General features: G+C 40.9%; 2 protein-coding genes and 2 non-coding genes across 7 annotated transcripts; 1 reads left to right on the plus strand and 3 right to left on the minus strand.

The window, feature by feature from the left end:
* The first annotated feature begins 49 nt into the window (after window positions 1-49).
* Window positions 50-16500, plus strand: SRR (serine racemase). Of its 4 annotated transcripts, XM_006750735.3 has the most exons (9): window positions 50-182; window positions 5845-5958; window positions 10777-10948; window positions 12418-12544; window positions 12739-12842; window positions 14800-14919; window positions 15044-15118; window positions 15643-15852; window positions 16178-16500. In XM_006750735.3, the coding sequence occupies exons 2-9, from the start codon at window positions 5930-5932 to the stop codon at window positions 16391-16393; spliced, it is 1053 nt and encodes a 350-aa protein (XP_006750798.1). In that variant the 5' UTR covers window positions 50-182; window positions 5845-5929; the 3' UTR covers window positions 16394-16500. The 4 variants fall into 4 exon arrangements, with proteins under 4 accessions (XP_006750798.1, XP_081662242.1, XP_030877884.1 ...); XM_081806116.1 differs by lacking the exon at window positions 15044-15118; XM_031022024.2 differs by lacking the exon at window positions 5845-5958 and having other exon boundaries at window positions 105-182.
* TSR1 (TSR1 ribosome maturation factor) lies at window positions 15153-25903 on the minus strand. Its single transcript, XM_006750734.3, has 15 exons — window positions 25750-25903; window positions 25465-25568; window positions 24935-25154; window positions 24684-24818; window positions 23864-24288; window positions 22700-22859; window positions 22092-22246; window positions 21458-21654; window positions 20487-20649; window positions 20032-20142; window positions 19166-19298; window positions 17763-17879; window positions 17215-17355; window positions 17036-17110; window positions 15153-16908 (listed from the first exon to the last, which is right to left on the minus strand). Exons 1-15 carry the CDS (start codon window positions 25844-25846, stop codon window positions 16730-16732), a joined length of 2412 nt encoding a protein of 803 aa, XP_006750797.2. The 5' UTR covers window positions 25847-25903; the 3' UTR covers window positions 15153-16729.
* On the minus strand, window positions 18936-19030 carry LOC115938385 (small nucleolar RNA SNORD91 family). The gene has a single exon (XR_004073511.1). It is a non-coding gene; the product is annotated as a small nucleolar RNA SNORD91 family (small nucleolar RNA).
* LOC115938386 (small nucleolar RNA SNORD91 family) lies at window positions 19792-19883 on the minus strand. The gene has a single exon (XR_004073512.1). It is a non-coding gene; the product is annotated as a small nucleolar RNA SNORD91 family (small nucleolar RNA).
* Window positions 25904-26014: the final 111 nt, after the last annotated feature.

A 26014-nucleotide genomic window follows, 5' to 3' on the forward strand; every position in this document is an offset into this window, starting at 1 on the left:
CCCACCCGTGTCCCCGCCCCCTCCCGCCTTCCTCCCCTAACGACGGTGGCCGCACTGGGAGGAAAATCTCTGAACGCAAGTTCCGCGGCTCCAGAGAGCGGGGGAGGCGGGCGCTGCGCGTGCGCAGAGGTGTGGTCGGGAAGGTGAGCTGAGGCTGGAGTTGGGAACGCGGCGCCTGTGAGGTGAGGAGAGGCCCGGCCAAGGCAGGCCAGGCGACGCGGGCGTTCGCGGCGGTGGCTGCTGTTGCTGCAGTGGTGGCCATCGAGGACACTCGTGCTGGTCTGGGGTTCGGGCTGACGGAGACACCCCACAACCCGGCCGCCTCCAGTCATCTTAGGCCAGGGTCTCCCGCCACAGGCCCGGACTAGCGCCCCAGGCTTTTACTTGAGGATCTTAAAGGTCTTGTAAGAGCAGTTATTATCCGTCTTCCCCATCTGTTTTTTAGATGAGGAAACTGAATCCTAGAGAAGCGTAGCAAATTGCCCAAGGTGACACAGTGGATAAGTATCAGAGTATCAGTCTTTTCCTTTATGGCGGACTACATCCCCAAGACCCCTGACTTTCCCCACCCCCCGACTTTTCTTTCTGTAAAAAAATACAGTAAAGTTGGCTCTTGCTGAGGGAAGGTTGTGTGGAAGTAAATCAAGAGGTATTGTAAGTCGACTTGGGAAGTTCTGTATCATTGTGGATTCTTGGAAAAATTACTTGACTTCCCTGGATCTGTGGTGGTTGTTTTGTTTTTTACATCTTTAAAATGTAACTGCATCAGAAGACTGGTACTTTAACTTCTTGTTCCTGAGCCCCTGTTCAGAACTGTGTGAAACTCCCTCTCCCAAGGCTGCTTCCCTCCACCTGTTGCTCCTTACCAATCCCATACAGTCTATTGGACCTCTACACCATCAAAGAATAGTTACCAATAATTTTCCTTAGATTGGGTCTAAAAGATTGGAACAATCTCTGACAGAACTCGTTCAGTCCCTATTATGTGATACACATTTTGCCACCAAAGGCTAAGCAGATGGATAAAGTCAATAGATATGTGAAAAGATTCAGTGTTTCAAAAGAAGATTAATTTGAGTGGTCAGAGCAAATGGCAATCTTTAAAACATACGAATGAAATAGGAAGAAATATTAAAAACTATAATTCTTTTTTAAATTTATTTGAGAGAGAGCAGGAGTGGGGGTAGGGGCAGAGGGAGAAGCGGACTCCCAGCTGACCAGGGAGCTGGATGAGGGGCTGGGTGCCAGGACCTTGGGATCATGATCTGAGCCAAAGGCAGATGCTCAACTGACTGAGCCACCCAGGCACCCCAAAACTAATACGTTTTAACTTTGAAGTTAGGACATTACATCAATTTTTTTTTCAAAAGATGGAAAAATAATCTGAACAAAATTCTTAGGAAAAACATGATTGCCAAATTAATGCAACAGTCTCTGTACTGCAGATGAGATATGTCAAAAGTTTGCCCAGCTCAAGAGAATTTACCAGAACTCAGAGGGGAAAATATAATATAAAACTATGAGAGACAAGAATAGAAGACATGGAGAATGGATCCAGAAAACTAATAATAAAATAGAAGTTCCAGAAGGTGATAACAGAACTGACTGAGGAGAAGCAGGAATCAAAGAAATAATAAAAGAAAATTTACTAAGTTGATGGGAAAATTTAAATTTAAGACTTAAGTTTAGCCCTCAAATTTATTTATTTATTTATTTATTTTTCAAGATTTTATTTATTTATTTGAGAGAGAGAGAATGAGAGACAGAGAGCATGAGAGGGAGGAGGGTCAGAGGGAGAAGCAGACTCCCTGCCGAGCAGGGAGCCCGATGCGGGACTCGATCCCGGGACTCCAGGATCATGACCTGAGCCGAAGGCAGTCGCTTAACCAACTGAGCCACCCAGGCGCCCAGCCCTCAAATTTAAAGGTTTATGAAATAACAAGGTAAAAATAAATGAACAATCCTTTTTAGACCTGTATTACAATGAAAGCTTCTGAGTTTAAAGAATTAAAATGTGTTTGACATGAAACAGTCAAGACATACAATTAAAAAAAAATTTAAAGCCAGTTGCAGAACAATAATATATAGTACTGAGTACAGCAAAAAACCATTTATTGTATATGTAAGTTTCTATATAAATACATCCTAAAAAGGTGTGCAAGAAAACATACTAAACTTTTCTTTTTTTTAAAGATTTTATTCATTTATTTGACAGAGAGAGACACAGTGAGAGAGGGAACACAAGCAGGGGGAGTGGGAGAGGGAGAAGCAGGCTCCCCGCAGAGCAGGGAGCCCGATGTGGGACTCGATTCCAGGACCCCAGGATCATGACCTGAGCCCAAGGCAGATGCCTAATGACTGAGCCACCCAGGCGCCCCCATACGAAACTTTTTAAAGTGGTTATCTTTGTAGAAGAGAATAGATTTAAGGGTTAGAGAGTGGAAGGTCTTTATATTTCTGTAATGGTTTAAATTCTTACAGTAGGAATTTGGTCACATATGGGTAATCCAAAAAATAACAAGTTTGTATAGTGGAGAAGGGAAGAATTCAAATTCTTTTTTTTTTTTTAAAGATTTTATTTATTCATTTGAGAAAGAGTGATAGAGAGCACAAGCAGGGAATGGCTGCGTGAGGAAAGGGAGAAGCAGACTCCCCGCTGAGCAGGGAGCTCGATGCAGGGCTCAATCCCAGGATCCTGGTATCATGACCCAAGCTCAAGGCACACACTCAACCTGTCTGAGCCACCCAGGCGCCCTGGAAGGAACTGAGTTTCTAAAAACAAAAACTGTACAGGTCATGTTTGCTGAGCACAGAGTAGTAAAACTAGAAATGAATAATCAAAAATAAAGCAAGATCTAGCTACTTGGAAATTTTTTTAAACAAATTTTATTTTTTTTTAAAGATTTTATTTATTTGAGAGCACAAGAGTGGGGAGGATCAGAGGGAGAAGCAGACTCCCTGCTCAGTTGCTTAACCAACTGAGCCACCCAGACGCCCTAAACATAAATTTTAAATAACTCATAGGTCAAAAAGTAAACAAAGCTAAGATTGTGGATTCTTTAAAAATTAAAATGGGGGGGCACCTGGGTGGCTTAGTCGTTGGGCGTCTGCCTTCAGCTCGGGTCGTGATCCCAGGGTCCTGGGATCAAGCCCCACGTCCGGCTCCCTGCTCGGCGGGGAGCCTGCTTCTCCCTCTCCCACTCCCCCTGCTTGTGTTCCTTCTCTGGCTGTCTCTTTCTCTGTCAAACAAATAAATAAATCTTTAAAAAAATTAAAATTGGGGCACCTGGGTGGCTAAGTCAGTTGGGCATCTGCCTTCGACTCAGGTCGTGATCCCAGGGTCCTGGGATTGAGCCCTGTATCAGGCTTTCTGCTCAGTGGGAAGTCTGCTCTCCCTCTGACCCCCCTCTCGTGGTCTCTCAACTAAATAAAATTTTTTTTAAAAATTAAAATTAATGAAAATATTGCATAGCAAAACCTATGGTATATCATTAAAGCAATACTCAGGAAAATTAATAGCCTGAGTGCTTATATTATTAATTTTAAAAGAAAGTGATCCAGTAATAGCACTTCTGGGTATTTACCCCCAAAATACAAAAACACTGATTCAAAGGGGATACATGCACCTCTGTGTTTATTGCAGCAGTATTTACAATAACCAAATTATTGAAGCAGCCCAAGTGTCCATCAACAAATGAATGGATACAGAAGATGTGGGATAGATGTACAATAGAATATTATTCAGCCATAAAAAAGAATGAAATTTTGCCATTTGCAATGACAGGAATAGAGCTAAAGAGTATAAGGCTAAATGAAATAAGTCTGTTTGAGAAGACAAGTAACATGATTTCACTCATGTGGAATTTTTTTTTTTTAAAGATTTTATTTATTTATTTGAGAAAGAGAATGAGAGAGAGAGAGAGCTTGAGAAGGGGAGGGTCAGAGGGAGAAGCAGACTCCCCGCTGAGCAGGGAGCCCAATGCAGGACTTGATCCCGGGACTCCAGGATCATGACCTGAGCCGAAGGCAGTGGCTTAACCAACTGAGCCACCCAGGCACCCCCACTCATGTGGAATTTAAGAAACGAAAAAGACAAACCAAGTAAAAGACTCTTAACTATAGAGAACTGATGGTTACCAGAGGGGAAGTTGGTGGGGGGATGGGTGAAATAGGTGAAGGGGATTAAAGAGTACACTTATCCTGATGAGCACTGAGTAATGTATAGAATTGTTGAATCACTATATTGTATACCCGAAACTAATATAACACTGTATGTAAACTATACTGGAATTAAAATTAAAAACTTAATTAAAAAAATAAAATTTAAAATTTAAAAAAAAACTTAAAAGTTTTTAAAGAATGAAAATTAATAATGGGACACTTGGGTGGCTCAGTCGGTTAAACATCCAACTCTTGGTTTCAGCTAGGGTCATGATCTCGCAGTGGTGGGATTGAGCCCTGCATCAGGCTCCGTGATCAGTGCGGAGTCTGCTTCAGATTCTTTCTGCCTCTCCCTCTGCCCCGTCCCCGATTGCACATGCTCTCTCTAAAATGAATAAATAAGGGGGCGCCTGGGTGGCTCAGATGGTTAAGCGTCTGCCTTCGGCTCAGGTCATGATCCCAGGGTCCTGGGATCGAGTCCCGCATCGGGCTCCCTGCTCCTTGGGAGCCTGCTTCTCTCTCTCTCTCTCTCTGTCTCTCATGAATAAATAAATTTAAAAAATCTAAAAAAAAAAAAAAAAGATTTAAAATGAATAAATAAGGGGCGCCTGGGTGGCTCAGTCGTTAAGCGGCTGCCTTCGGCTCAGGTCATGATTCCAGGTCCTGGGATTGAGCCCCGCATTGGGCTCCCTGCTATGCAGGAAGCCTGCTTCTCCCTCTCCCACTCTCACTGCTTGTATTCCCTCTCTCGCTGTGTCTCTCTCTGTCAAATAAATAAATAAAATCTTTTAAAATAAAATGAATAAATAGAATCTTTTTAAAAAATGAAAATTAATAATTATTAAACAAGAGAAAACAAGAAATAAAGATAAAACCAAATTAATAAAAGAAAAAGAATAGCACTTGATAAATTGAAGGGCTCATTTTTCAGAAATAGACATTAAAAATAGACACATTTCTGGCAAAGAAAAAAAGGACATCCTCTTAGATGTCTGATAAGTAATTCAAACTTATGAAATCTCTGATTTTCCCTTAAAATACTTGTTTGTTCACCAGCCATATCTCAATAAATTATGCCATCATCTAAGTCAAAACCCACCTCCCTCACTCCCCACATTTAATCCAATATCAGAATATATGCCTTCTATCTCTGTAGTGGACAACTATGGTATTCATTACCTCAACATTCTCATCTTTTCTCTTGAAAACTGCCCCCCCATTCTCACTCAGAAGTACCTTTTCTTTTTCTTTCCTTTTTTTCTTCTCACTTTTGTTTGCTATTTTTCCCTCAGGTACAGAGATTTGAGGCAATCATACGATTTGGTTCACCCTTTCATCAACAAGTCCTTTCTCATTTTATCTTTTTTTCCTTCATTCCAGTTATTCATGTTCCATCCCTCCCTTCTTAGGTAGCCACTCTAATTGTGTTTAATATATGTCTTTGGTTATACATGTATCTTTGAATAATATATCATTTTATGTATGTGTTTTAAATGTACATAATTGATACTGTGTTACAGAAATCATTGTTTCCTTTTCACATTTCTGTAAATACTTCTGACTGTTGCATAGTATTGTCAAATGACCTCACACCGTTGGCCACTGGTCCTAAGCCAAGATGTGCCAATCAGAATCCTTATCCAGAATTTTTGAACTAAAACTAAGAAAAAAATCCCTTTCCAGTGTGGAAGCCATAAAACGTAAAATAGGAGCTGTCAGCAGCCAAATGTCCTGCCATGTGGAACCAGCTGGTCTGCAATGAAAAAGAATGAAGCCAACATGCAGAAAACAGCAGAGGTGAGAAACAATGAGAAAGTCCTGGAAAAATCTCAAGTCTCTGGTTCCAGTTTTTCCTGAAGTTTCATATTCCTGCCCTTCCCATGGTTCAACTCTTCCTGGATTCCATGAACCAGTAAATCCTGTTACCTCCATCTTGTGCCTAAGCCAGTTCATATTGGGATTCTATGACTTGCAACCAAGAGGCCTAATTATAATCTCCAAAATGTATCTCGTGTGTGTGTGTGTGTGTGTGTGTGTGTGGTTTTTTCCTTAATTGTGGTAAAGTCCACATAACATGAAATATACCATTGTAACCATTTTTAAGTGTACAGTTCAGTAGTGTTAAGTGCATTGACATTGTTGTACAACCAATCTCCAGAACTCTTTTTATCTTGGAAAACTGAAACTATACAACTACCCACCCCACCACCCCCAGCTTCTGGCAACCACCATTTTAGTTTCTGTTTATGAATCTGACTACTCTAGGTACCTCACATAAGTGTAATCATTACAGTATTTATTTTTTTGTGACTAGCTTACTTCACTTAGCATAATATCCCCAAGATTCATTCATCCATGTAGCCTATCAGAATTTCCTTCCTTTTTAAGGCTGAATGATACTCCATTGTATGTAACATACCACATTTTGTTTACTCATTGGGTTGCTCCCACCTTTTGGCTATTATGAATAATGCTGCTATTAACATAGGTGTACAAATATATCTTTGAAACACTTTTTGAATTCTTTTGGGTATATACCCAGAAGTGGAATTGCTGGATCATATGGTAATTCTATGTTTAATTCTTTGAGGAACTACCATACTGTTCACAGCGGCTGCACCATTTTGTATTTCCACCAAGAGTACACAAAAAGTCCAATGTCTCCACATCCTCGCCAACACTTGTTTGCTTAATAGTAGTCATCCTAGTAGGTGTAAGGTGGTATCTCACTGTGGTTTTCATTTGAATTTCCCTAATGATTAGTGATGTTGAGCATCTTTTCATGTGCTTGTGTCCATTTGTATATCTTCTTTAGAGAAATGTCCATTCAAGTCCTTTGCCCGTTTTTAAATCAGATTTGTTTTTCCAAAATGTATCTTGATTATTTTTTCTACCCTCACTTTCACCATCCAAGCACCTGTGGATTTTCATGTAGACAATACTTCTTAAATGGACTCCCTGATTCCAATGTTATTTCTTTCCTTTTCATTCAGCATAATGTAGCCAGAGTGATTTTCTGAAAATACAAATTCTAACATGTCACTTAACCTGCTCAAAATTGTCCAATGGCATTCCATTGCTCTTCAGAAAAAAAAAAAAAAAAATCCATGAGTCCTGGTCCCTTATGATGTAGACCCTGCCAATTTCACTCTCCTTCTCTCTTGTCATACCCCCCTTTGATCACTATTTTCAGATACATTGTCCTTCTTTTAGTTTCTGGAATATGCCATGTTCCTTTCCTCCGTAAAGCCTTCACACATACTCCCTCCACCTGAAACACTTTCCATCTACTCTCCCCATTCACCTTATGGGTCATAACTTAAATTTCACTTCTCCATAGAGAACCTTCCTTAACCTCCTTCCTTGATCTAAATATCCTCCCATTATAGTATCTTGACACACTTCCCTGATATCACCTATCAATATTTGTAAATATGTATTTATTTTTGGATTATTTATTACACATCTCTCCACTAGATTATAAGCTTTAAGAGCAGAGACAAGTCTATTTTTCTAACACTATATCCCAGGATCAAATAATATCTGACATAAAGAGGTGCTCTTTATGTCAGAGGTGCTCTTTATGAATACCAATGAATACCAACGATAGGAAGAATGCTTAGAAATATTAATGTGTTCAACTTTATACTAATACATTTGAAATTTTAAATTAGATGATTTCCCCAAAAAGTTAAATACAAATTACCAAAATTAATTCAGGCGGAAGTGGCAAATCTAGATAAACCAATTAGCTGTGAAGTCACTGAAAAAGTTACCAGAGGTAAAATTACAAGGTAAAGACAAATCTTTATTTGCAGATAGTGTGATTGTTTGGAGAGTGAACTATAAAACTATTAGATCTAACAAAGTAATCTACTTAAATATCCTATTACATGCTAAATATACAAAAATTATTAATTTTCATATATATCATCAGTAAGCAATTTAAATACCTAATTAAAAATACCTTATCTCGGGACACCTGAGTGGCTCAGTCAGTTGAACGGCTGCCTTTGGCTCAGGTCCTGATCCCAGTGTCCCGGGATCGAGTCCTGCATTGGACTCCTTGCTCAGTGGGGAGCCTGCTTCTTCCTCTGCCCCTCCCCCTGCTTGTGCATTCTTTCTCTCTCTCTGACAAAATCTTTAAAAAAGCAACAAAAATATTTTGTACTTAGGCATAAATTTAATCAGATCTACACAGGACTTACATAATGAAAACCTTATTGAGAAACCTAAAACAAAAAGACTTTACTAAATTGAAAGACACCCATGGAAAGATACCCATGTTCATGGATGGGAAGGCTCAGTATTTTTAAATGTCAATTATGCTGCCAGTTCATTTGTATATCCTAAACTGGCAACCTTGTTAAAGGATTCTGAAAGTTCATTTGAAAGGATTGATGTATGAGAAAAGCCAATACATTTTAGAGTATTCATGACAGAATGTATTAATACAGTGAACAGATGGAGAAGGAATTGGCAGTCTGATTAGTGGAACAAAATACAGAGTCCAGAAAGGTCCCAAGTGTTAATAGAAATTTAATTTTTTTTTTAAATCAGCTCAGTGTTGTTGTGTTTTTTTTTTTAAAGATTTTATTTATTTATTTGAGAGAGAGAGAGAGCATGAGAGGGGGGAGGGTCAGAAGGAGAAGCAGACCCCCCGCTGAGCAGGGAGCCCGATGCGGGACTCGATCCCGGGACTCCAGGATCATGACCTGAGCCGAAGGCAGTCGCCCAACCAACTGAGCCACCCAGGCACCCCGTTGTTGTGTTTTTTAAAGATTTTATTTATTTGACAGAGACAGCCAGAGAGGGAACACAAGCAGGGGGAGCGGAAATTTAGTTTTTGATAAACAGCACTTCAGGAAAAAATAGATGATTTGGTCGGAAGTGTTATGTTAAAGATTCACAAAAGAATGTGGCCAATATACAGGAAAAAAATGTTTAATCACTAGTAAAGAAATATATATTCAAACTACTAGACATTTCATTAAATTGACAGATCAGAAATGATACAGCAGGGTGAAGGGAAAAAGGGCATTCCTTAGAAACTGCTGTTGGGAGTGTAAATTGATAAAATCTACAACTCCTCTGGAAGTCAGTTTGGCAGTGGGTATCAAATATCTTAGAAGTGTGCATACTTTTTGATGCAAAATGCCCTTTGGCAGAAGCTACCCACAAAGATCATGCAACATAACTGTTCATTACATTATTATAGACAAAAAATTGTAGAAAAAAAGAATCTAAATGTTCAACAAGTTATGTAAAAAATTTTTTAAAACTATGGTATTTTTGTTAAAAGAAGTAGCCATTTAAAATGTTGTGTATCTATTGATAAGCAAAGATTCATATTCATAATATTGTCTGAGAAAAAGCAAGTTACCAAATGTGTCAAAAAAGTTTTGTCTGTAGATGTATGGGGGCCTGGAAAGATAAGTCCTAGAACTTAGCAATTGTTTTGGGGGAGGAAACAGATCAAATTGTTTTTCTAATTGAACACGCACTGCTTTTGTTTGTTCATAAAGAAGAATAAAGGGAAACTTCATGTTTAAATGCTACATTAAAAATAGTGAAAAACAGAAGCATAAGTTACTGAAAATTAATAATTATAGAAACTTCAAAGAAATTGAGCCAATTGGAATAGGAATAAACAAAATGTTATCTATGATTTTAACTGTCATATAATGTATGTATATTGAAGAAACAGGAGACAGAAAATGAACATAATTAATTAGGATGATAGGATTGTAAGCAATTTTTCCCCTTGTTAAATAATTTTTTTAAATAAAAATTTATAACAGATTTTGAACCCAGTTCATTCAGGCTTCACAACAATGATGAAAAGTTAGAGACCAGTGACAGTGCCAAGAGATGGATGGTATGGGTGAGGGGTAAGCTTTAAGCCTTCCATAATCACCAATTATTTCCTATAAAGCTTAACCAGAAAAAAAAACAACCTTATATTTACTAAGAAACACAGCTTCAAGACAAGTTCCTTTCTATACAGAGATTCTGGAGCCCCAGTACTAGAGACCATTCCATTAACACCACAGACCCCAGGTGTATTTTCCTGTGTTGTACATTTTCTTCCCCCACCCTTTTTTTTTTTTTGGAAAAAAAATTTTTTTTAAAGATTTTATTTATTTATTTGAGAGAGAGAGACACAGCAAGAGAGGGAACACAAGCAGGGGGAGTGGGAGAGGGAGAAGCAGGCTTCCCGCTGAGCGGGGAGCCCGATGCGGGGCTCGATCCCAGGACCCTGGGATCATGACCTGAGCCAAAGGCAGACGCTTAACGACTGAGCCACCCAGGCGCCCCTTTTTTGGAAATTTTTTAAGAGCAATTTAAGTTTCACAGCAAGATTGATGGGTAGTTGAGAGACTTCCCATATATCCCATACCCCCACAAAAGCAGAACCTCCCCCATTATCAACATCCCCCACCAGAATGGGATTGTTACAATTGAACCTGCATTATGCATCATTACCAAAGTCCATGGTTTACATTATTGTTCACTTTTGACATTCTATGGGTCTGTTAGCCATTTTCAAAATCTTTTCATTAAACATATTGTCTCAGGCTTTGCTCTGACCCCTTTTTTATTCCTGGGTTTCAGAACCATGTGTGCTCAGTACTGCATCTCCTTTGCTGATGTTGAAAAAGCTCATGTCAACATTCAAGATTTTATTCACCTCACACCAGTGCTAACAAGTTTCATTTTGAATCAAGTAACAGGGCGCAATCTTTTCTTCAAATGTGAACTCTTCCAAAAAACTGGATCTTTTAAGGTAATAATGCCTTTTGATAATGTATCATGTATCTTTTCAAACCTCTTTCCCATACACATTTATTTGATCTTCCTGACCACCCAGTGAGGTAGGTAGAACTATTTTTATAGCTGAAGAAAGGGTTGTAGAAATTTTCCTTTGGTCAAGTGCTGGTTACTTAACATTACGATGTTGATAAGCCACTTATAATTTCAAAATTTCTTATAATTGGGGTGATGATATAATTTACTCTCCAAACTAGAACATATTTGAGAATGAAAGGGGCAACTTGTGGTTAAACCCAGGCAATAGACATTAGCCTCTATTATTGCAAGGCAACATGGGCAAGTGTGATCACCCTGTATACAACCAAGTTTAGGCATTCACTTTGTGTCAACTTGCTTTTCATTGATACCTTATTATGAATATAAAAGATCTAAATCTAGCTAAGCCCTCATACAATAAGATCTTTTTCTATGAAATATGTCAGAAAAACATGCAACTCTTGATTTTGGGGTTGTGAGTTCAAGCCCCACATTGGGTATAGAGATTCTACATAAAATTTTAAAAACTTAAAAAGATGAAAGACTTCTGTATTGATTCACTGCAGTAATTTCTGTTAGTTGAGTTTTAGGATCCTTTCAGGTAAAAATCTGAAAGTTGAATTTAGTACTATGCCTGATAGGTATTAGTACCTGTTAAGTCGTAGTTTTAGGACTGCGTTTCCCCACCCATTAATGAGCACTTTATGAGTGTTTATGTTAAACACTATATTCTCTTTTGCCCTTTGTTTCTGCCATGGTTTATTTTTCATTCATCACACATCAAATACTTATTAACTATACTAGGCATACACACATGTATATACATACACAGTAGGTCTTGTACTATTATTCACACTTACGGGGTAAGACAAGCTAGTCAACAACCAGGTTAATGACAAGTAACTTGAAAGATAAAATACCATAGAATGAAATGCCTAATTTTGCATGGGAGATGAAGGAAGTTGAACCCAGTGATGTTTGATCCAAATTTTATAGGTGGAGTACTTTTAGCCAGATCAGGGTGAAGGAAAAGAACTATATGTAGGTTACAGGGGTGTGAGCTAACCTGTAGGAGGGGAACTAAGCAATTTAGGATGGCTACAACAGTGACAGAAGCAGTAAATATGTTTTAAAAGACTGCAACTTGTAAGCAATTTGTACTTACAAAATAGGCAGTCAATAAAAAGAACATTTTTAAAAGGTCACTTTCAAATTCTAGTGGAAATATTAGAGAATGATCCTTGGGGCAAGATCAGTTGAGGTTTGGTAACATGCAAGTTGAGAAATGAGGCTTCACCAAGGTAGTGGCAAAGACACGAGATATTTCAGAGGTACAATCAATAAGATGTCATGATAGAATGGATGTGCGGTGTTAGGAAGAGAAAATCTAGGAAAGCTCCTCGGTGTTTTTAAAAGAAACTTTTGGTTTCACCATCCCTTTTCCAGATTCGTGGTGCCCTTAATGCAATCAAAGGCTTGACTCCTGCCACCTCAGAAGAGAAGCCCAAAGCTGTGGTTACTCACAGCAGTGGAAACCATGGCCAGGCTCTCGCTTATGCTGCCAAATTGGAAGGTACTTGACTAACTTCTCAGGGTACTGGGTAGGATCATCAGAGAAGAGTGGAAAAGTATTCTTACTCAGTGAGATTGGTGATTACTGTGAGAAAGTTATTTCCAAGTTTTTATCTCATTATAAGCAAATTGAACAGAAGTTTCTCTCCTAAATTCTCCTGATTTGTACTAACTAAATGTGTTTCTCCCCTCTAGGGATTCCTGCTTATATTGTGGTGCCCCAAACAGCTCCCAATTGTAAAAAATTGGCAATACAAGCCTATGGAGCCTCCATAGTGTACAGTGAACAGAGTGATGAGGTAAGGAAGAGAGCAGTGTTCAGCATCACCTTAACATTTTCACCATCAAATGAAACTTCTCTTCCTAGCCTACCGGCTGTTTCTTCTATCCTCCTATGTTTCCTCTTCACCTTTCAATGTTAGCATACCCAACCTTTTGTCTACCTATACTCACTCAGATGAGATCATTAATCTCAGTTTAAAATATCACCTATACTCTGGGGTGCCTGGGTGGCTCAGTCAGTTGGGTTACCAACTCTTGGTTTCGGCTCAGGTCATGGTCTCAGTGTGGTGGGATTGAGCCGTGTGGGGCCCCACACTTGGCAGGGAGTCTGCCTCTCTCTCCCTCTGCCCCTCCCCCTGCTCTCGCCCTCTCTCAAATAAATAAAATCTTTAAAAAATATATGAAAAAAAATATCACCTGTTTCTTTTTTTAAAGATTTTATTTATTTATTTGACAGAGACACAGCGAGAGAAGGAACACAAGCAGGGGGAGTGGGAGAGGGAGAAGCAGGCTTCCTGCAGAGCAGAGAGCCCGATGCGGGGCTCGATCCCAGGACCCTGGGATCATGACCTGAGCCAAAGGCAGACACTTAACGACTGAGCCACCCAGGTGCCCCTATCACCTGTACTCTTAACTCCAGTCCTGACCTTTGCCCTTAACCCAGACTTATATTGTCCAATGATTACCTGATATTCCCTCTTGGACTGTCTTAATAGGCTTCTCAAACTTACCATGTCTAAAACCAAACTCCTGATCTTCCTCCCCAGTGCTGCTCCTCTTCCAGTCTTCCGCATCTCAGTAAATGGCAACTTTTATCCTTCTAGTTGCTCAAAATAAATGAAGTCACCTTTGAGAATTCTCCCACATCCTGCATCCAAATCTTAGTCCTACTTTCAAATCATTTCCATTATCCAGGGCACGTGGCTGGCTCAGTTGGAAGAGTATGCGACTCTCGATCTCAGGGTCGTGAGTTCAAGCCCCATGTTGGATGTAGGTAACTTAAAAATAAATAAACTTAAAATATCGTTTCTATCATCCAACTACTTCTAACAGCCTTTATCATCAATGCCCTAATTCAAATGAACATCAGTTTTCACCTAGATACAGTAGCCTAAGTGGTCTCTCTTCTTCCACCCTTGCCCAACTAGTCTGTTTTCTAAAAAACAACCACAACTATCCATTTAATAAGTTAAAACTTGTCTCGTCAGTTGAAAATCCTCTAATGGTTTCCCATCTTATACACAGTGGTAACCAAAATTCTTGCAATCATTTAAGGCCTGGATGAATTGGCCCATTTCAATCTTTCTGACATCATCTCCCATTATTACTGTCCCATCAAACATTCCACACCAACCACACTAACTTAGCCTTTTCTCAGAAAAGCCCAGCACTCCTACTTTGTGGTCTTTGCACTTGCTATTATTCTCCCCCTGGAATATTCTGGAGATCCACAGCACTTGTTCCAACCTATTAAAATGTCACATTACCAGAGGCCCTTCCTGAACACCCTCTATAAAAGACTTATTCTTGGGTGCCTGGGTGGCTCAGTTGGTTAAGCGACTGCCTTTGGCTCAGGTCATGATCCTGGAGTCCCTGGATCGAGTCCCGCATCGGGCTCCCTGCTCGGCAGGGAGTCTGCTTTGCCCTCTGACCCTATCCCCTCTCATGTGTTCTCTCTCATTCTCTCTCTCTCAAATAAATAAATAAAATCTTTTAAAAAAAAAAAAAATAAATAAATAAAAGACTTATTCTCCATAGCATAGACATGCCATATATTCACTTATATGCCACCCCTCCCCATCGTATTAGAACATAACTCCACTGAGTACAGGGACTAGTTTGTTCACTGTTACATCCCCAGTACCCAAAAAAAGTCTGAAAAAAGAAAGATGGCTAAGTGTTAAATGACTAAATCTAACTTGTTGGGAACTCTTAAATACAAAACGAACATGTTAGTTTAATGTACTCTTTCAGTCCAGAGAAAATGTTACAAGAAGAATTATGGAAGAAACAGAAGGCATCATGGTACATCCCAACCAGGAGCCTGCAGTGATAGCTGGGCAAGGGACAATTGCCATGGAAGTACTAAACCAGGTAAGAACGGTTAATTCTTGTTTAGCCACCGGTAAAGCTGCTGTTTGGCTGTACAATTATTTTATGTACCTATAAAACTGGTTATTAATAGACCTATTTATACTTTATATTGTTTTCACTAAAGGTACCCTTGGTAGATGCGCTGGTGGTACCTGTAGGAGGAGGAGGAATGGTTGCTGGAATAGCAATTACAGTTAAGGTAAAAAAAAAATAGCTTCTGGAGAACTCCCCACTTCAGACATAGAGAATTTTATTTTACATCATAGTACATTGCAGATACTTGGCTCAACATTCCCAATTGCTGTTCCTTCCCATCAACCCTTGGCACTTGAAATGGAAGGCTCTTCTCTGCTTCACTACCCTGTTCTTAATCTGTAACAACTTTACAGGGCAAAAGCAGTTACAATGAGTGGCATCTCAGAGTCCTTTCTCTGAATTCCACCTCAACAACCCACTATCCAAGTCAGGGGCTACTCTTTTCCCTAGTTACCAGTAGAACCAGATGTGATCTAAGCAACTAAAGGCTAGTATTAGGCATATACTTTATTTTTTTTATTTTTTTTTTTTTAGGCATATACTTTAAAATGCTTGAAGGTCTATTTTTATTACATCAAGGGAAAGGCTCTTGAACAGAAAATGAGTTACTATATTGCCTATTTTACTACAGGTATGCAGGCAAAATGCTGTGGCTGGTTTTAAAATGTCTAATATTCCTCTTCTCAGGCTCTGAGACCTACTGTGAAGGTATATGCTGCTGAACCCCTGAATGCAGATGACTGCTACCAGTCTAAGCTGAAAGGGGAACTGACTCCTAATCCCTGTCCTCCAGAAACCATAGCAGATGGTGTCAAATCCAGCATTGGCTTAAACACCTGGCCTATTATAAGGGACCTTGTTGATGATGTCTTCACAGTCACAGAGGATGAAATTAAGGTGAGGCTCTGATAGGAAAGGAAAATACGAAAGAATGGAGCAACTTCTTAGGCAAAAGAGTCTTGAGTAGCAATTTACTCCCTGGGGACTTGACTACGTGACTTCATGACGTGGGATGGTGCCCCAGATGTATTAAGACAACCCCCTCAACAGTAGAAGCAGAGTTAGGATGGGAAAAAAGCCCTGCCTTTCATTGGCGAGCATATACATATGGCCAAGAAGAAAAGGTCGGACTGGGTATATAACCCCATCTGGCCTTTAATTGTAAATAGGCTCTTTCCCCTTTTCCGATTTCACTAATTCTTACTCCCTTCCATACCAACAGTATGCAACCCAGCTGGTGTGGGAGAGGATGAAACTGCTTATTGAACCTACAGCTGGTGTTGGAGTCGCTGCTGTGCTATCTCAGCATTTTCAAACAGTTTCCCCAGAAGTAAAGAACATTTGTATTGTGCTCAGTGGTGGAAATGTAGACCTAACCTCTCTAACTTGGGTGAAGCAGGCTGAAAGGCCAGCTCCTTATCAATCTGTTTCTGTTTAGTTTATGCAAAAGAGATGGCATTCAGTATCTCTAAACACTTGGAAATTTTGTTTCCTGGTTACTTTAACTTCCTATATTCCTCTCTTAAACAGCTTTCAAATTCCTAATGGAGAGTGGACGTTTCAGTAATAGTTTTTTTTTTTTTTAACTAAGTAGCAAGAGAAAAACATCCATAGTTTACTGAGACACCTTGTCAAGGCCAAGAAAAGCCTTTGCAAAAAGGCAGTAGACCTCTAGGCTAAAGTAGAAAACACAAACTTTGCCTAATTACAACCTGTAGGCTCCCATCCCTAGAGTGTTTCCTAGTAACAATGAGACAGGATCCCAATGAATCCATTACTCCATGTCCACTTCAGGCACTGCTAAAGAAATCTCACTTTTCATCCATGGTACTGGTTCTGGTACACATGGATCATAAGTCCATTTGGGGAAAACTCGTTTATAGAGGTTCATCAGTACTGTGTCCTGAGATTTTAGCTTCCCATCAAAACTGCACTTCATGTGGCCATGAGTACCTAGAAAGAAAACAGCAAGTTGGTCAAATTAAAATAGAAAATTTTAAAGTAGTAGTCTTCTAACCCAAGAGTCATTTAGTAGCCCTGGGAAAACCTGGGCAAGGCACCAAATCCCATGTTTTCTTACCCAAAGGCTCCTTGATGTGTCCCCTGCGGCCCCACTTTGTTCTCAGTTCCACTGGTTTAAACCACAACACATCCTCTTAGAATGAAACACATAGAAGACCAAGATGAAACATACACCCACAAAACGTAAACCCAACCCTCACCCCACAAAGGCAATCTGATCCCATCCTTCACACCTACCTCTGTTGAAGAACATGTAACGCACTACTGCCATCTTAGTAAAAATTTTGAAAGGATGACCACTCAAAACAACTCTTTTGATGACCATTCTGTCCGGATCCACTGACAGGAGAGAGCCTGTGGCAATGAGGCTGTGCATTCCTAAGGAGCAAAAGCAGAGTAGCAGGCGTGTAAGCCAAGGCCTTCATTTGTTGCTCCAGTCCATTTAAAGACCTAAACAAACTCTTAGAGAAACCTTAAAGTAGGGATATGTTATGCTGCCCTCCTGGATCAATGGCAAAGATCATTAAAGGAAATTCCCACTAAGCCTGGCCCCAGAACCTATCCTAAATATAACAGTCTGAGCAGCATCTACCAATTAGCTATGCTTTGCAAGCAAGATAAAACCCCGTTTGTCATCCTTGCCTCAGACCATCATGAGGCTGAGACTGCGATGTTTCAAAAACTATCATTACCTTCTTCATACCAAATGGCTCTTATATCTAAACACAGAATATAGTTTTAAACTTATAAAGGACCTGCAGGCCTGTTCACCTCAGTGAACTTACCATTGCTATTCTGTTTGAAAAGCAGCACAGATGCAGGCGGAAACGTGATTGGGCCATATACTGTCACCACCAGGGCCACATCAGCAGTCAGGAATCTCTGAAACTTATGTTTATCCGCTACCATAACAGGGGTTAAAAAAGAAAAACGAAAACGTTTTTGAGAAACCATAGGTAATCCAGAAACCTGTGAAAAGCTGTATCACTGTAACTCTTAAACCGAAGGCAACTTATGTTTCTTTACCAGGCTAGTTCTCAAAGTATTTTCCTACCTCAATACAACTGAAAGATACAACTCAGTTCTTAACTGGAGGCAGAATCTTGGAGCTTGGACTATATTTAGGGTTTGAAAAAATTCTCCAGATGATTGATACTTATCACCCCTACACCTCATTTGAGAAACAATGCTTTACAGAGAATATCTCCACTAAATCAACAGCTCTTAGTTTTGGGCAAGGATTGGCAGACATTTTCTATAAAGGGCCAGATAGTAAATATTTCAGGCCTGTGGCCATATAGTCTCTATTCTAACTACTACTCAACTGTGCCACTAGAGCAGAAAAATAGCCGCAGACAATACGTAAGAAAAAAACCCCACAACTGTGTTCCAACAAAATTTTATTTAACATAACCAAGAGGTGGGGCAGATTTGGCCTAAGGGCCATACTTTGCTGATCTCTGATCCTGAGGCCTACCTAAGCTTCTGCTTTAATCTTCAATGAAACCCTCCCCGCTTCTTATTACTGAAGTTATAGAGAAATAAAACATTTTAAAGGAAAGAGAGGTTTATCGCTCATTTAGATAGCATGGCTAGTAAGAACAAAAATTATCCAAAGCATCCATTCATACTGCCTTCATCATCTTCCTCCAGCCATTGCTGAGAGCTGAATGTGTGCAGCTGATGTTCAGAAGCCTCCAAATTAGTGAAAAGTATATTCCCACTCCTAATGTGTAGGAGTATAATCATTTTACCATAAAAGTGTCCCTGGTCACCACTCTCCAACATCTAGTCTCAACATCTCAGACGCCAGCCACATACTTCTCTTACCCAACTGTGGGCCACCCTTAGCCTTCACCCACACTGCCAATGACCATCTGCCAAGGGTTCTACACTTTGACACACCATTTTATAGAGCCCCTGACTCCCATTCAAAACCACTGTGCAACAAATACTCATGGCAGAAAAGCCTCAGCACCACACAGAGGTTGCATCACTGGGATGCTTCAGACAGGTTCAGACATTGTGAATAAAAGCATCATTGGCTCCTAGACCAGAGTACTGAAAATATCCCTAACCCAGAAACCTAGAGTTTGAAATTGTGTATTCCGCAAATCGCCACTACAAATCGTAGTCCCCCAGAAGACATTAGATGGACAAGAACCCAGAACCTTCCCCACTGCTTTACCTGCAGTGTGCTGAGAGAATAAAGGTGAGGCTCGGAAGCGCCTGAACCCACAGTGGAAGATCAGCTCCTCTTTGGCTTTCACAGGTTCAGTGTTGCCAGAGTGCCGGCTCACCACCATATTCAGTACTGACATCTGGGGACCACATAAGAAAAAAAGACCTTCATATCTAAAATAGAGCAGCCTTAATTGAAAGAAGGTGAACCAAACTAGCAGGTTCAGATTCCCTTTAATACTTACTTATGGAGAAGTATAGCTGACAAAACGAGATTCACCTTTTATATTTACCAACAACTGGTATTCAAGTCAAACACAGGCTGGTTTTCAGAGCCTTTCACGTATCCTTCTATATAAGCTAAGCTTCCGGTGTCTAACATTGCAAAAGCTCAACATCTGCCACAAAATCAGTGCCTTCAAGTCATTCACTCAGCACATGCCTCAAAACCATACTCATTCAAGGCCCTTCCCTCCTCGACTCGCAAACTGACCGAAGGCCAGAGCGCTCACATCCATGCCCACACACATGACTGCTGGCCACCAAGATAAAAAAAGAGATCTACGTCGTGGCATAACCCCCACCCCCTTTAAGGCTGCCAACCCTTGGTTAAAAATCTTATCTGATGAACATACTTAGAGAAGTCTCAGAACACAGAGATTGCATCACTGAGATGCTTCAGACAGGTTCAGACATGTTGGGTAACACCATCATTGACTTCTCTATCATATTCTTTTGATTCCTAATCCTAAAGCAGATTTTTCAGATCCCAATGAGGAAAATGTCAGCCACATAAAATTTTAGACTGTCATACAATACAAAACTGATTGGAAAGTTTCATAACTCTCCACTTCCCACAAGACACTAACTCACCTTCTGTTCATGAGGTAGTAAAGAAAATGCAATCAAGGGTGCTCCTCGCTTAAAGTACTCATACACTGAGACAGGGACTTTAGAGACATGAAGTGTGACATACCAGCCAACCTGCCAGAAGAAAACAGAAAATAATCATGCAGTTACCCTTGAGGTCTCAATAATGATGAAGCATTTCTCCAAATATGTTGAAAGTTATTTAGACTACTCTAAAGCCTACCCTCATCCTTCAAAACTGCCTTTCACAGATGCCTCAATACATAGATTAAACTTTTTCAGTTACCACCTGAAATCTCTTTGTTCTCAATATCACTCTTACCAGTGACTCACTGACTCCTTTAATTTAGCTATGGGCAGCACAAACCTAAGGTACTCATGCTAAGAGAAGGAGTAAAGGACAGGGCACCTTGGCAAACAGAAGCACATTATAAAGCTGGACAAAGGCAGGCAGATACCTCAGCTCCTTCAACATCTTTTTCCTCAATTTCTTTAAAAATGCGTTTCCTAATATTAGTAAAGTTCTGAAACTGAAAGATCCGAGCATAATCTTGAGGAAGGTTTTCCTTAGGATCCCATGGAGATGTCCGGAAGCTCTTGAGGCCTCTGTATTTCTGAAATCTAGATAGAGAAAATTTTAAAAAACCTTTACACTATCTCTCAAGATAACCTAAGAGCCTAAAACCACATTTCAAAACAGCTTCTTAACAGGGGCACGTGGGTGGCACAGTTAAGCGTCTGACTCTTGGTTTTGACTCTGGGTCAGAATCACAGGATCCTGGCATCGAGCCCCACATCAGACTGTGCATTCAGCATGGAGTCTGCTTGGGATTCTCTCTCTCCCTCTGCCCCTCCTGCTCATACTGTCCCTCTCTCTCTAAAATAAATAAAATCTTTAAACAAAACAAAAACAAAAAAACCCCAGCTTCTAAGGAATATTTTCAGAACCAAGCCCCAGTCCCTCACTGACAAAGTCCTTACAGTGGCTCCTTCAGGGAGCAGCTCTTTAATCTGGCAAACAAGGTCCTTGATAAAAGTCTTACCTCCCTAATATCCACCATAAACTCGCTGGCTTTAGTCACTCGCCGACAGAACAGACAATGATCATCTACTCTTCATGCGTTTATTCTTGCCCAAACTCCCCCGAATCTACAAATGTTTTATACTTTTAGTATTAGCTCCTATAGGAAGCATTCATCTTAGTATTTCTCTTTCATTAAAGTACTGTAACATTGTTAGTCTGTACCACACAGTCTAGAACTTGATTATATATTACTGTTTCCTGTATGTGCATCTTACTTTCCCATATAAAATGTTAGCCCTTCAGGAGCAAGGACAATGTATTTTCTTCTTTTGCATCACACTGACATAGTTCTGAGCCACATAAATTTGAAATAAAAACATACTGATTTTAGACTTGCTGACTAACCGAATTCTTGCAGCCACATCACGGGGGGTATCTACTTCATCTGGAAACATCTCTTGCAGTCTTTCTTGTTTATATTTCTCCAACATTTTTTCCTCAGCCTCATCATCCACATTCTCATCATCCAGATCATCATGCACAGACTCTCCCATAGTCATAGTTTCATATTCCTCCTCCTCTTCCTTTTCACTGCCCTCATCCTATAGAATAAAGATTATAGTTTCACACCTGTCTCTATCTTACAGGCCACTGAACTAGAAATAAAATAATTTTGGGGCGCCTGGGTGGCTCAGTCAGTTAAGCATCTGCCTTCGGCTCAGGCCATAATCCTGGAGTCCCCAGATCAAGCCCCGCGTTGGGCTCCCTGCTTCGCAGGGAGTCTGCTTCTCCCTCTTCCCCCTACCCCACTCGTGCTCTAATAAGTAAATAAAATCTTAAAAAAAAAAGAAATAAAATAATTTTACTAGACACCCAGTCCAAACCAACATCAATTCTAATACAGACTGAGACAAAGTCTCATTTCTGGCAGCTACAAGTCATTCCTAGGAAACTGGTCACACACACACACCTCCAGGATTACACTTTGCCTTGCATATGGGACTGTACACAGAAGTGGCCCAAGGGTCCATTTCTTTACCTGAGATTCCTCTTCAATAAAATCCCCATGTTCTATATCATCATATTCATCTTCCCCACCACTTTCACCATCCTCATCCAAAATCCATTCAGCTTGGTAATTGGATGTCCCTTTGGGAACCTTCTTTACCACCTTGGAACTTTTCTTCAAGAAGTCTGTAAAAGCCCAAACGAATTAAGCTAAATTATACACCTCCTTTCCGCTACTACTCTGGGTATTCTCACCTAGGCAAGATACTAGATATTGCTACCAACACCAGAAATTCTAACAGACACTATGAGTAGAAGGGACTACTTCCAAATTTAATTCAGCTGCCTTAGAAAAAAAAAGAGAGAGAAAGAACTAGCAATAATACACAGATAAATAACTTAGCAAGAAATCAAAGCTGTTTATCTGTTTGCTAGGAAACAATAACACAAGTAATTTTGAAAAATGGAGCAACGCTGTGTCCAGTGTTTGCTTGACACAAACATACAGCCTTTAGAGCTAAGAAGAGAAAAACTGACCTCCAAATAACATCCTCATCCCACTCTATCCTAACTGTGAGCGCTAGAGAAAATCCACAATTCCAGGCCAGACGAATTACAAACAAGTTTGCCAATACCAACCATTAGCCTCACTCAGCTCCTCCTCTGTGGGCCAGGTTTGTTCCCCTTCCATTGGATCTGGGATAACCTCTGTTTGCAAAGATTCTTGTTTATCAGGGTCTGCCTTCATTAGGACCTTAAGGTCTTCCTCCATATCAGCTACAGCATCTGGAGCACAAATCTGAAAACCAAAATAGTTGACAGCAGTCAAACGTTACCCAAAAATCTACCAAATCTAACACAGTAACCAGAGAGATCCAAAAATAACATAGTTCTCAAGTAAACGAATGAAATAGAATAAAATGGAAAGCCAAAACTTGTCAAATGTTTCAAACGTTCAATTTCCTAGCATTTTAAGACTATACCTCTGCTTGCTTTTGAGGCCTTTCATAATCTGGTCTCACTCCTATCTATTTATTACATATCTTACTCCCATCAAGCTGATTTCTTCAGAGTTCAAAGAAACCCTCTGATCTATCACTGTGCCTAAGTTCATGTTGTCTCTATCTTCTTTGATACTGTTTCATCTCTCTTCAACTCACAAATCATTCATCCCTCTCAACACCTGACTCAAGTCTGATTTCTATGAAGCTCCTAGTCTACTTTCTCAACTTCCATAGCAGGTCTATACCTTAACCACACTTTTTCAATCTTTATTTCACAGTTGTTTGCCATTTTTTCTGACCTAATTAAGTTGCCCAAGGAAAAAGACCACATCTTGTGTGTCTTCTTTTTATTTTTTTTTTTAAAGATTTTATTTATTTATTCATAAGAGACACAGAGAGAGAGAGAAAGGCAGAGGGAGAGGCAGGCTCCCCGCTGAGCAGGGAGCCAGATGCGGGACTCGATCCCAGGACCCTGAGATCACGACCTGAGCCGAAGGCAGACGCCTAACCATCTGAGCCACCCAGGCGCCCTCTTGTGTGTCTTCTATAAACCCAAAGCCAATTGCTGTGCAAGGCACCTATAAGTGCTGGATAAATATGTAATATGTCAACATGTTCACAGTTGACAACTACCCTACTTCAAACTGGCAGTCACCTCCAGAGACTAATATAGTTGTCTAAGACTTCAGAGTACCTTCTCTGACATTAGTTCACATCCTACACCAGCTTACACATGAATCTACAATACACAGTCTTAAAAAAAAAAAAAAAACGCAATCTTTAAGAACATCAGTCTTACCTCCATTGCCATGCCTGGGTCCTTTTGGGATTTGATCACTCTGGGATTTAAAGGGAAAGGGTCCATAGGGGCATCTATCTGTTCCATCTGGAAATCACCCTGTCCAACGATATGCAGCAAGCTATTTACATTCAGAGTCTGCCCACGAACATAGCCTGAGATTTTCAAGGTGCCCACCAAGTTATTTTCTTCACTCGGCACAAAGTCAGCCGCATGAGCAAACAGGTAGGCCCGTCGATCTCGAAAGGCAAGATGCCGTTGCTTCTGGTTAGCCAACTGCCTGAGCAGCACCTCTGCCTCCTGTTGAGTGTCTAACAGGAAAAGTCTGTCATCAGGAAAACGCTTCTCTACTGCTTTACTTAGCTTCTTTCTGGCATCTATTTGTTTCCTTGGTGGGAGACCAGAAACACCCTGGACAGCTAGTGCTGTTAGCAAGAAAGAAAAGGCTTTGTTACCTGTTGTTTCACTACATGTAAATTCCCCCTGTAGTTCACAGACAAGCTAACAGTTCAGGTGTGAGTCCAGAGATCACTAAGAAACCCGACACTCAACTACCCTAAAAATTTTTATAGTGAAACTAAAGTTCATGTTCTTCTTCCTCTGGGGAAAGGGCATTCCAGAAATAAAAAGGGACCTTGATAGATAATTGCTAAGTGATGGACCAAATTTAGGCCATTCATGTACAACCCACCATCAGCCAAATACAATCCAGCTGTTATATTACTGTATCATGTCAGACATAATGCCTGACAAATTAGGGGTGCATAATAAATGCTAATTCATTTCCCTCCTTTGCCTCTAATACTCCCAACTCACTTACTATAGGTGGGAAGGCCCTGAGCAAAGAGGCAGGAAAGGCAGTAATCCCCAGTGCTGTCCCAGCCTTCTAGTGGGTCAAGGAGGAAAATGATGGTATCCGCGACTTTGGCCATGTCTAACACAGTGTGCAGATCCCCTAGACATACAAAACAAAGTTAGCGGGAAGCAGTATTTGCCATCAGCACATTATAGTATAAGAATATCACCACTACTCAAAACATAACAATAGGAAATACTGTTGTATGCTCTAACCTGGCCTTGCAGATGTGAAAAACCATCGATGTTTCAAGCGGGGGCATAACAGCATAAAGCTATGGGTACTTCCCCATTCGTTCACGTGTACTGTTCCGGTGTCCTTATCCTGAAGCAACCGAAAGGCCTCTGGCAGGGAAATCCTTTCATGCAGGGGCACCACCAGTACCTGATGAAGAGGACCATCCTTGCTGCCCAGCTGTCTCTTCTCTGCCAGAACCTAATAGAACGAATCGATGTTTCAGTACTTCGTTTCAGTATTGCCTTTCCCACAGTATGGATGCCCCTTCCTCACCCCCTACTCCCCATTCCCAGCCCACCGCATTTTTCTTGTAAAAGGAAGCATGTATGCCTGGAGAGTGGGCCGGAACTCGGACCAAGGCAAAGAATGCCGTAGCATGAGCCTAGATCTGCACGCCTGACGTGTGACATCCCCAACCCCTTCCCAGGGTCAAGTTTTTTAGTTCGAGGCATTATCCACCTAGAACAGTTGTGAAGCCACACCAATCCCCAATCCCTGCTCCTCTCACCGCCTCCTTCTTCTGCTTTCGGAGTTGGTTGGCGCGATGCCTCTGGTCTACTCTGCTGAGCTCTTTTCTCACCTTCTTGCTTAGGATTTTCAGTGCTAGACGACCTAGAGAAGATCAGTAAGGGATCTTGTGCAAGGTACCAGAGGGTCAAGAAAGGGGACCCTCTCGGCCCACCTTAGAGCCTCTGTGCGGGGTCCAGGCCGGAGGTAGGAGCTCAGTCTGGACATAAGGAAAGCAGTTAATATCGACTAAACAGCCCTTCTTCCTCCAACCCTATCTTCTCACCCTTGCCGTCCCGCTGCGCGGATCCCCGACCCCGATGGCGCCCGCCTTTATGAGCTTTATTCTGCTGCTTCAGCGGGCCAGAACGGTGAGCCGCCATGCCGCCGCTCACGTGTACCCAGTCAGCACTAGTTCCGGGCCGGACCTAGCGCTTCCGGGTCCCTCTGGGCTGCCCTCCCCGTGGCGGGGCGGGGCTCAGCGTTTCCCCTCGCGAGAGTTTTCCCAACCAGCCTCAGAGAGTGAGACGGTCGGGTCTCTGCAAAACCGC

Source organism: Leptonychotes weddellii, chromosome 15, assembly GCF_054177405.1.
Source record: "Leptonychotes weddellii isolate Sample4059 chromosome 15, ASM5417740v2, whole genome shotgun sequence".
In the NCBI taxonomy this organism is placed as follows: domain Eukaryota; kingdom Metazoa; phylum Chordata; class Mammalia; order Carnivora; family Phocidae; genus Leptonychotes; species Leptonychotes weddellii.

What these genes read in the sequence shown, in the direction of transcription:
- SRR (XM_006750735.3), top strand. Translation starts at nt 5,930, where the DNA reads ATGAAGCCAACATGCAGAAAACAGCAGAG. An exon ending in AAAAAACTGGATCTTTTAAG is followed by an intron (nt 10,949 to 12,417) that starts GTAATAATGCCT and finishes TCCCTTTTCCAG; the next exon opens with ATTCGTGGTGCCCTTAATGC. An exon ending in TTATGCTGCCAAATTGGAAG is followed by an intron (nt 12,545 to 12,738) that starts GTACTTGACTAA and finishes TCTCCCCTCTAG; the next exon opens with GGATTCCTGCTTATATTGTG.
- TSR1 (XM_006750734.3), bottom strand. Translation starts at nt 25,846, where the DNA reads ATGGCGGCTCACCGTTCTGGCCCGCTGAAGCAGCAGAATAAAGCTCAT. An exon ending in TCAGGGCCTTCCCACCTATA is followed by an intron (nt 24,289 to 24,683) that starts GTAAGTGAGTTG and finishes TCTTGCTAACAG; the next exon opens with CACTAGCTGTCCAGGGTGTT. An exon ending in ACACATCAAGGAGCCTTTGG is followed by an intron (nt 16,909 to 17,035) that starts GTAAGAAAACAT and finishes TTTTCTTTCTAG; the next exon opens with GTACTCATGGCCACATGAAG.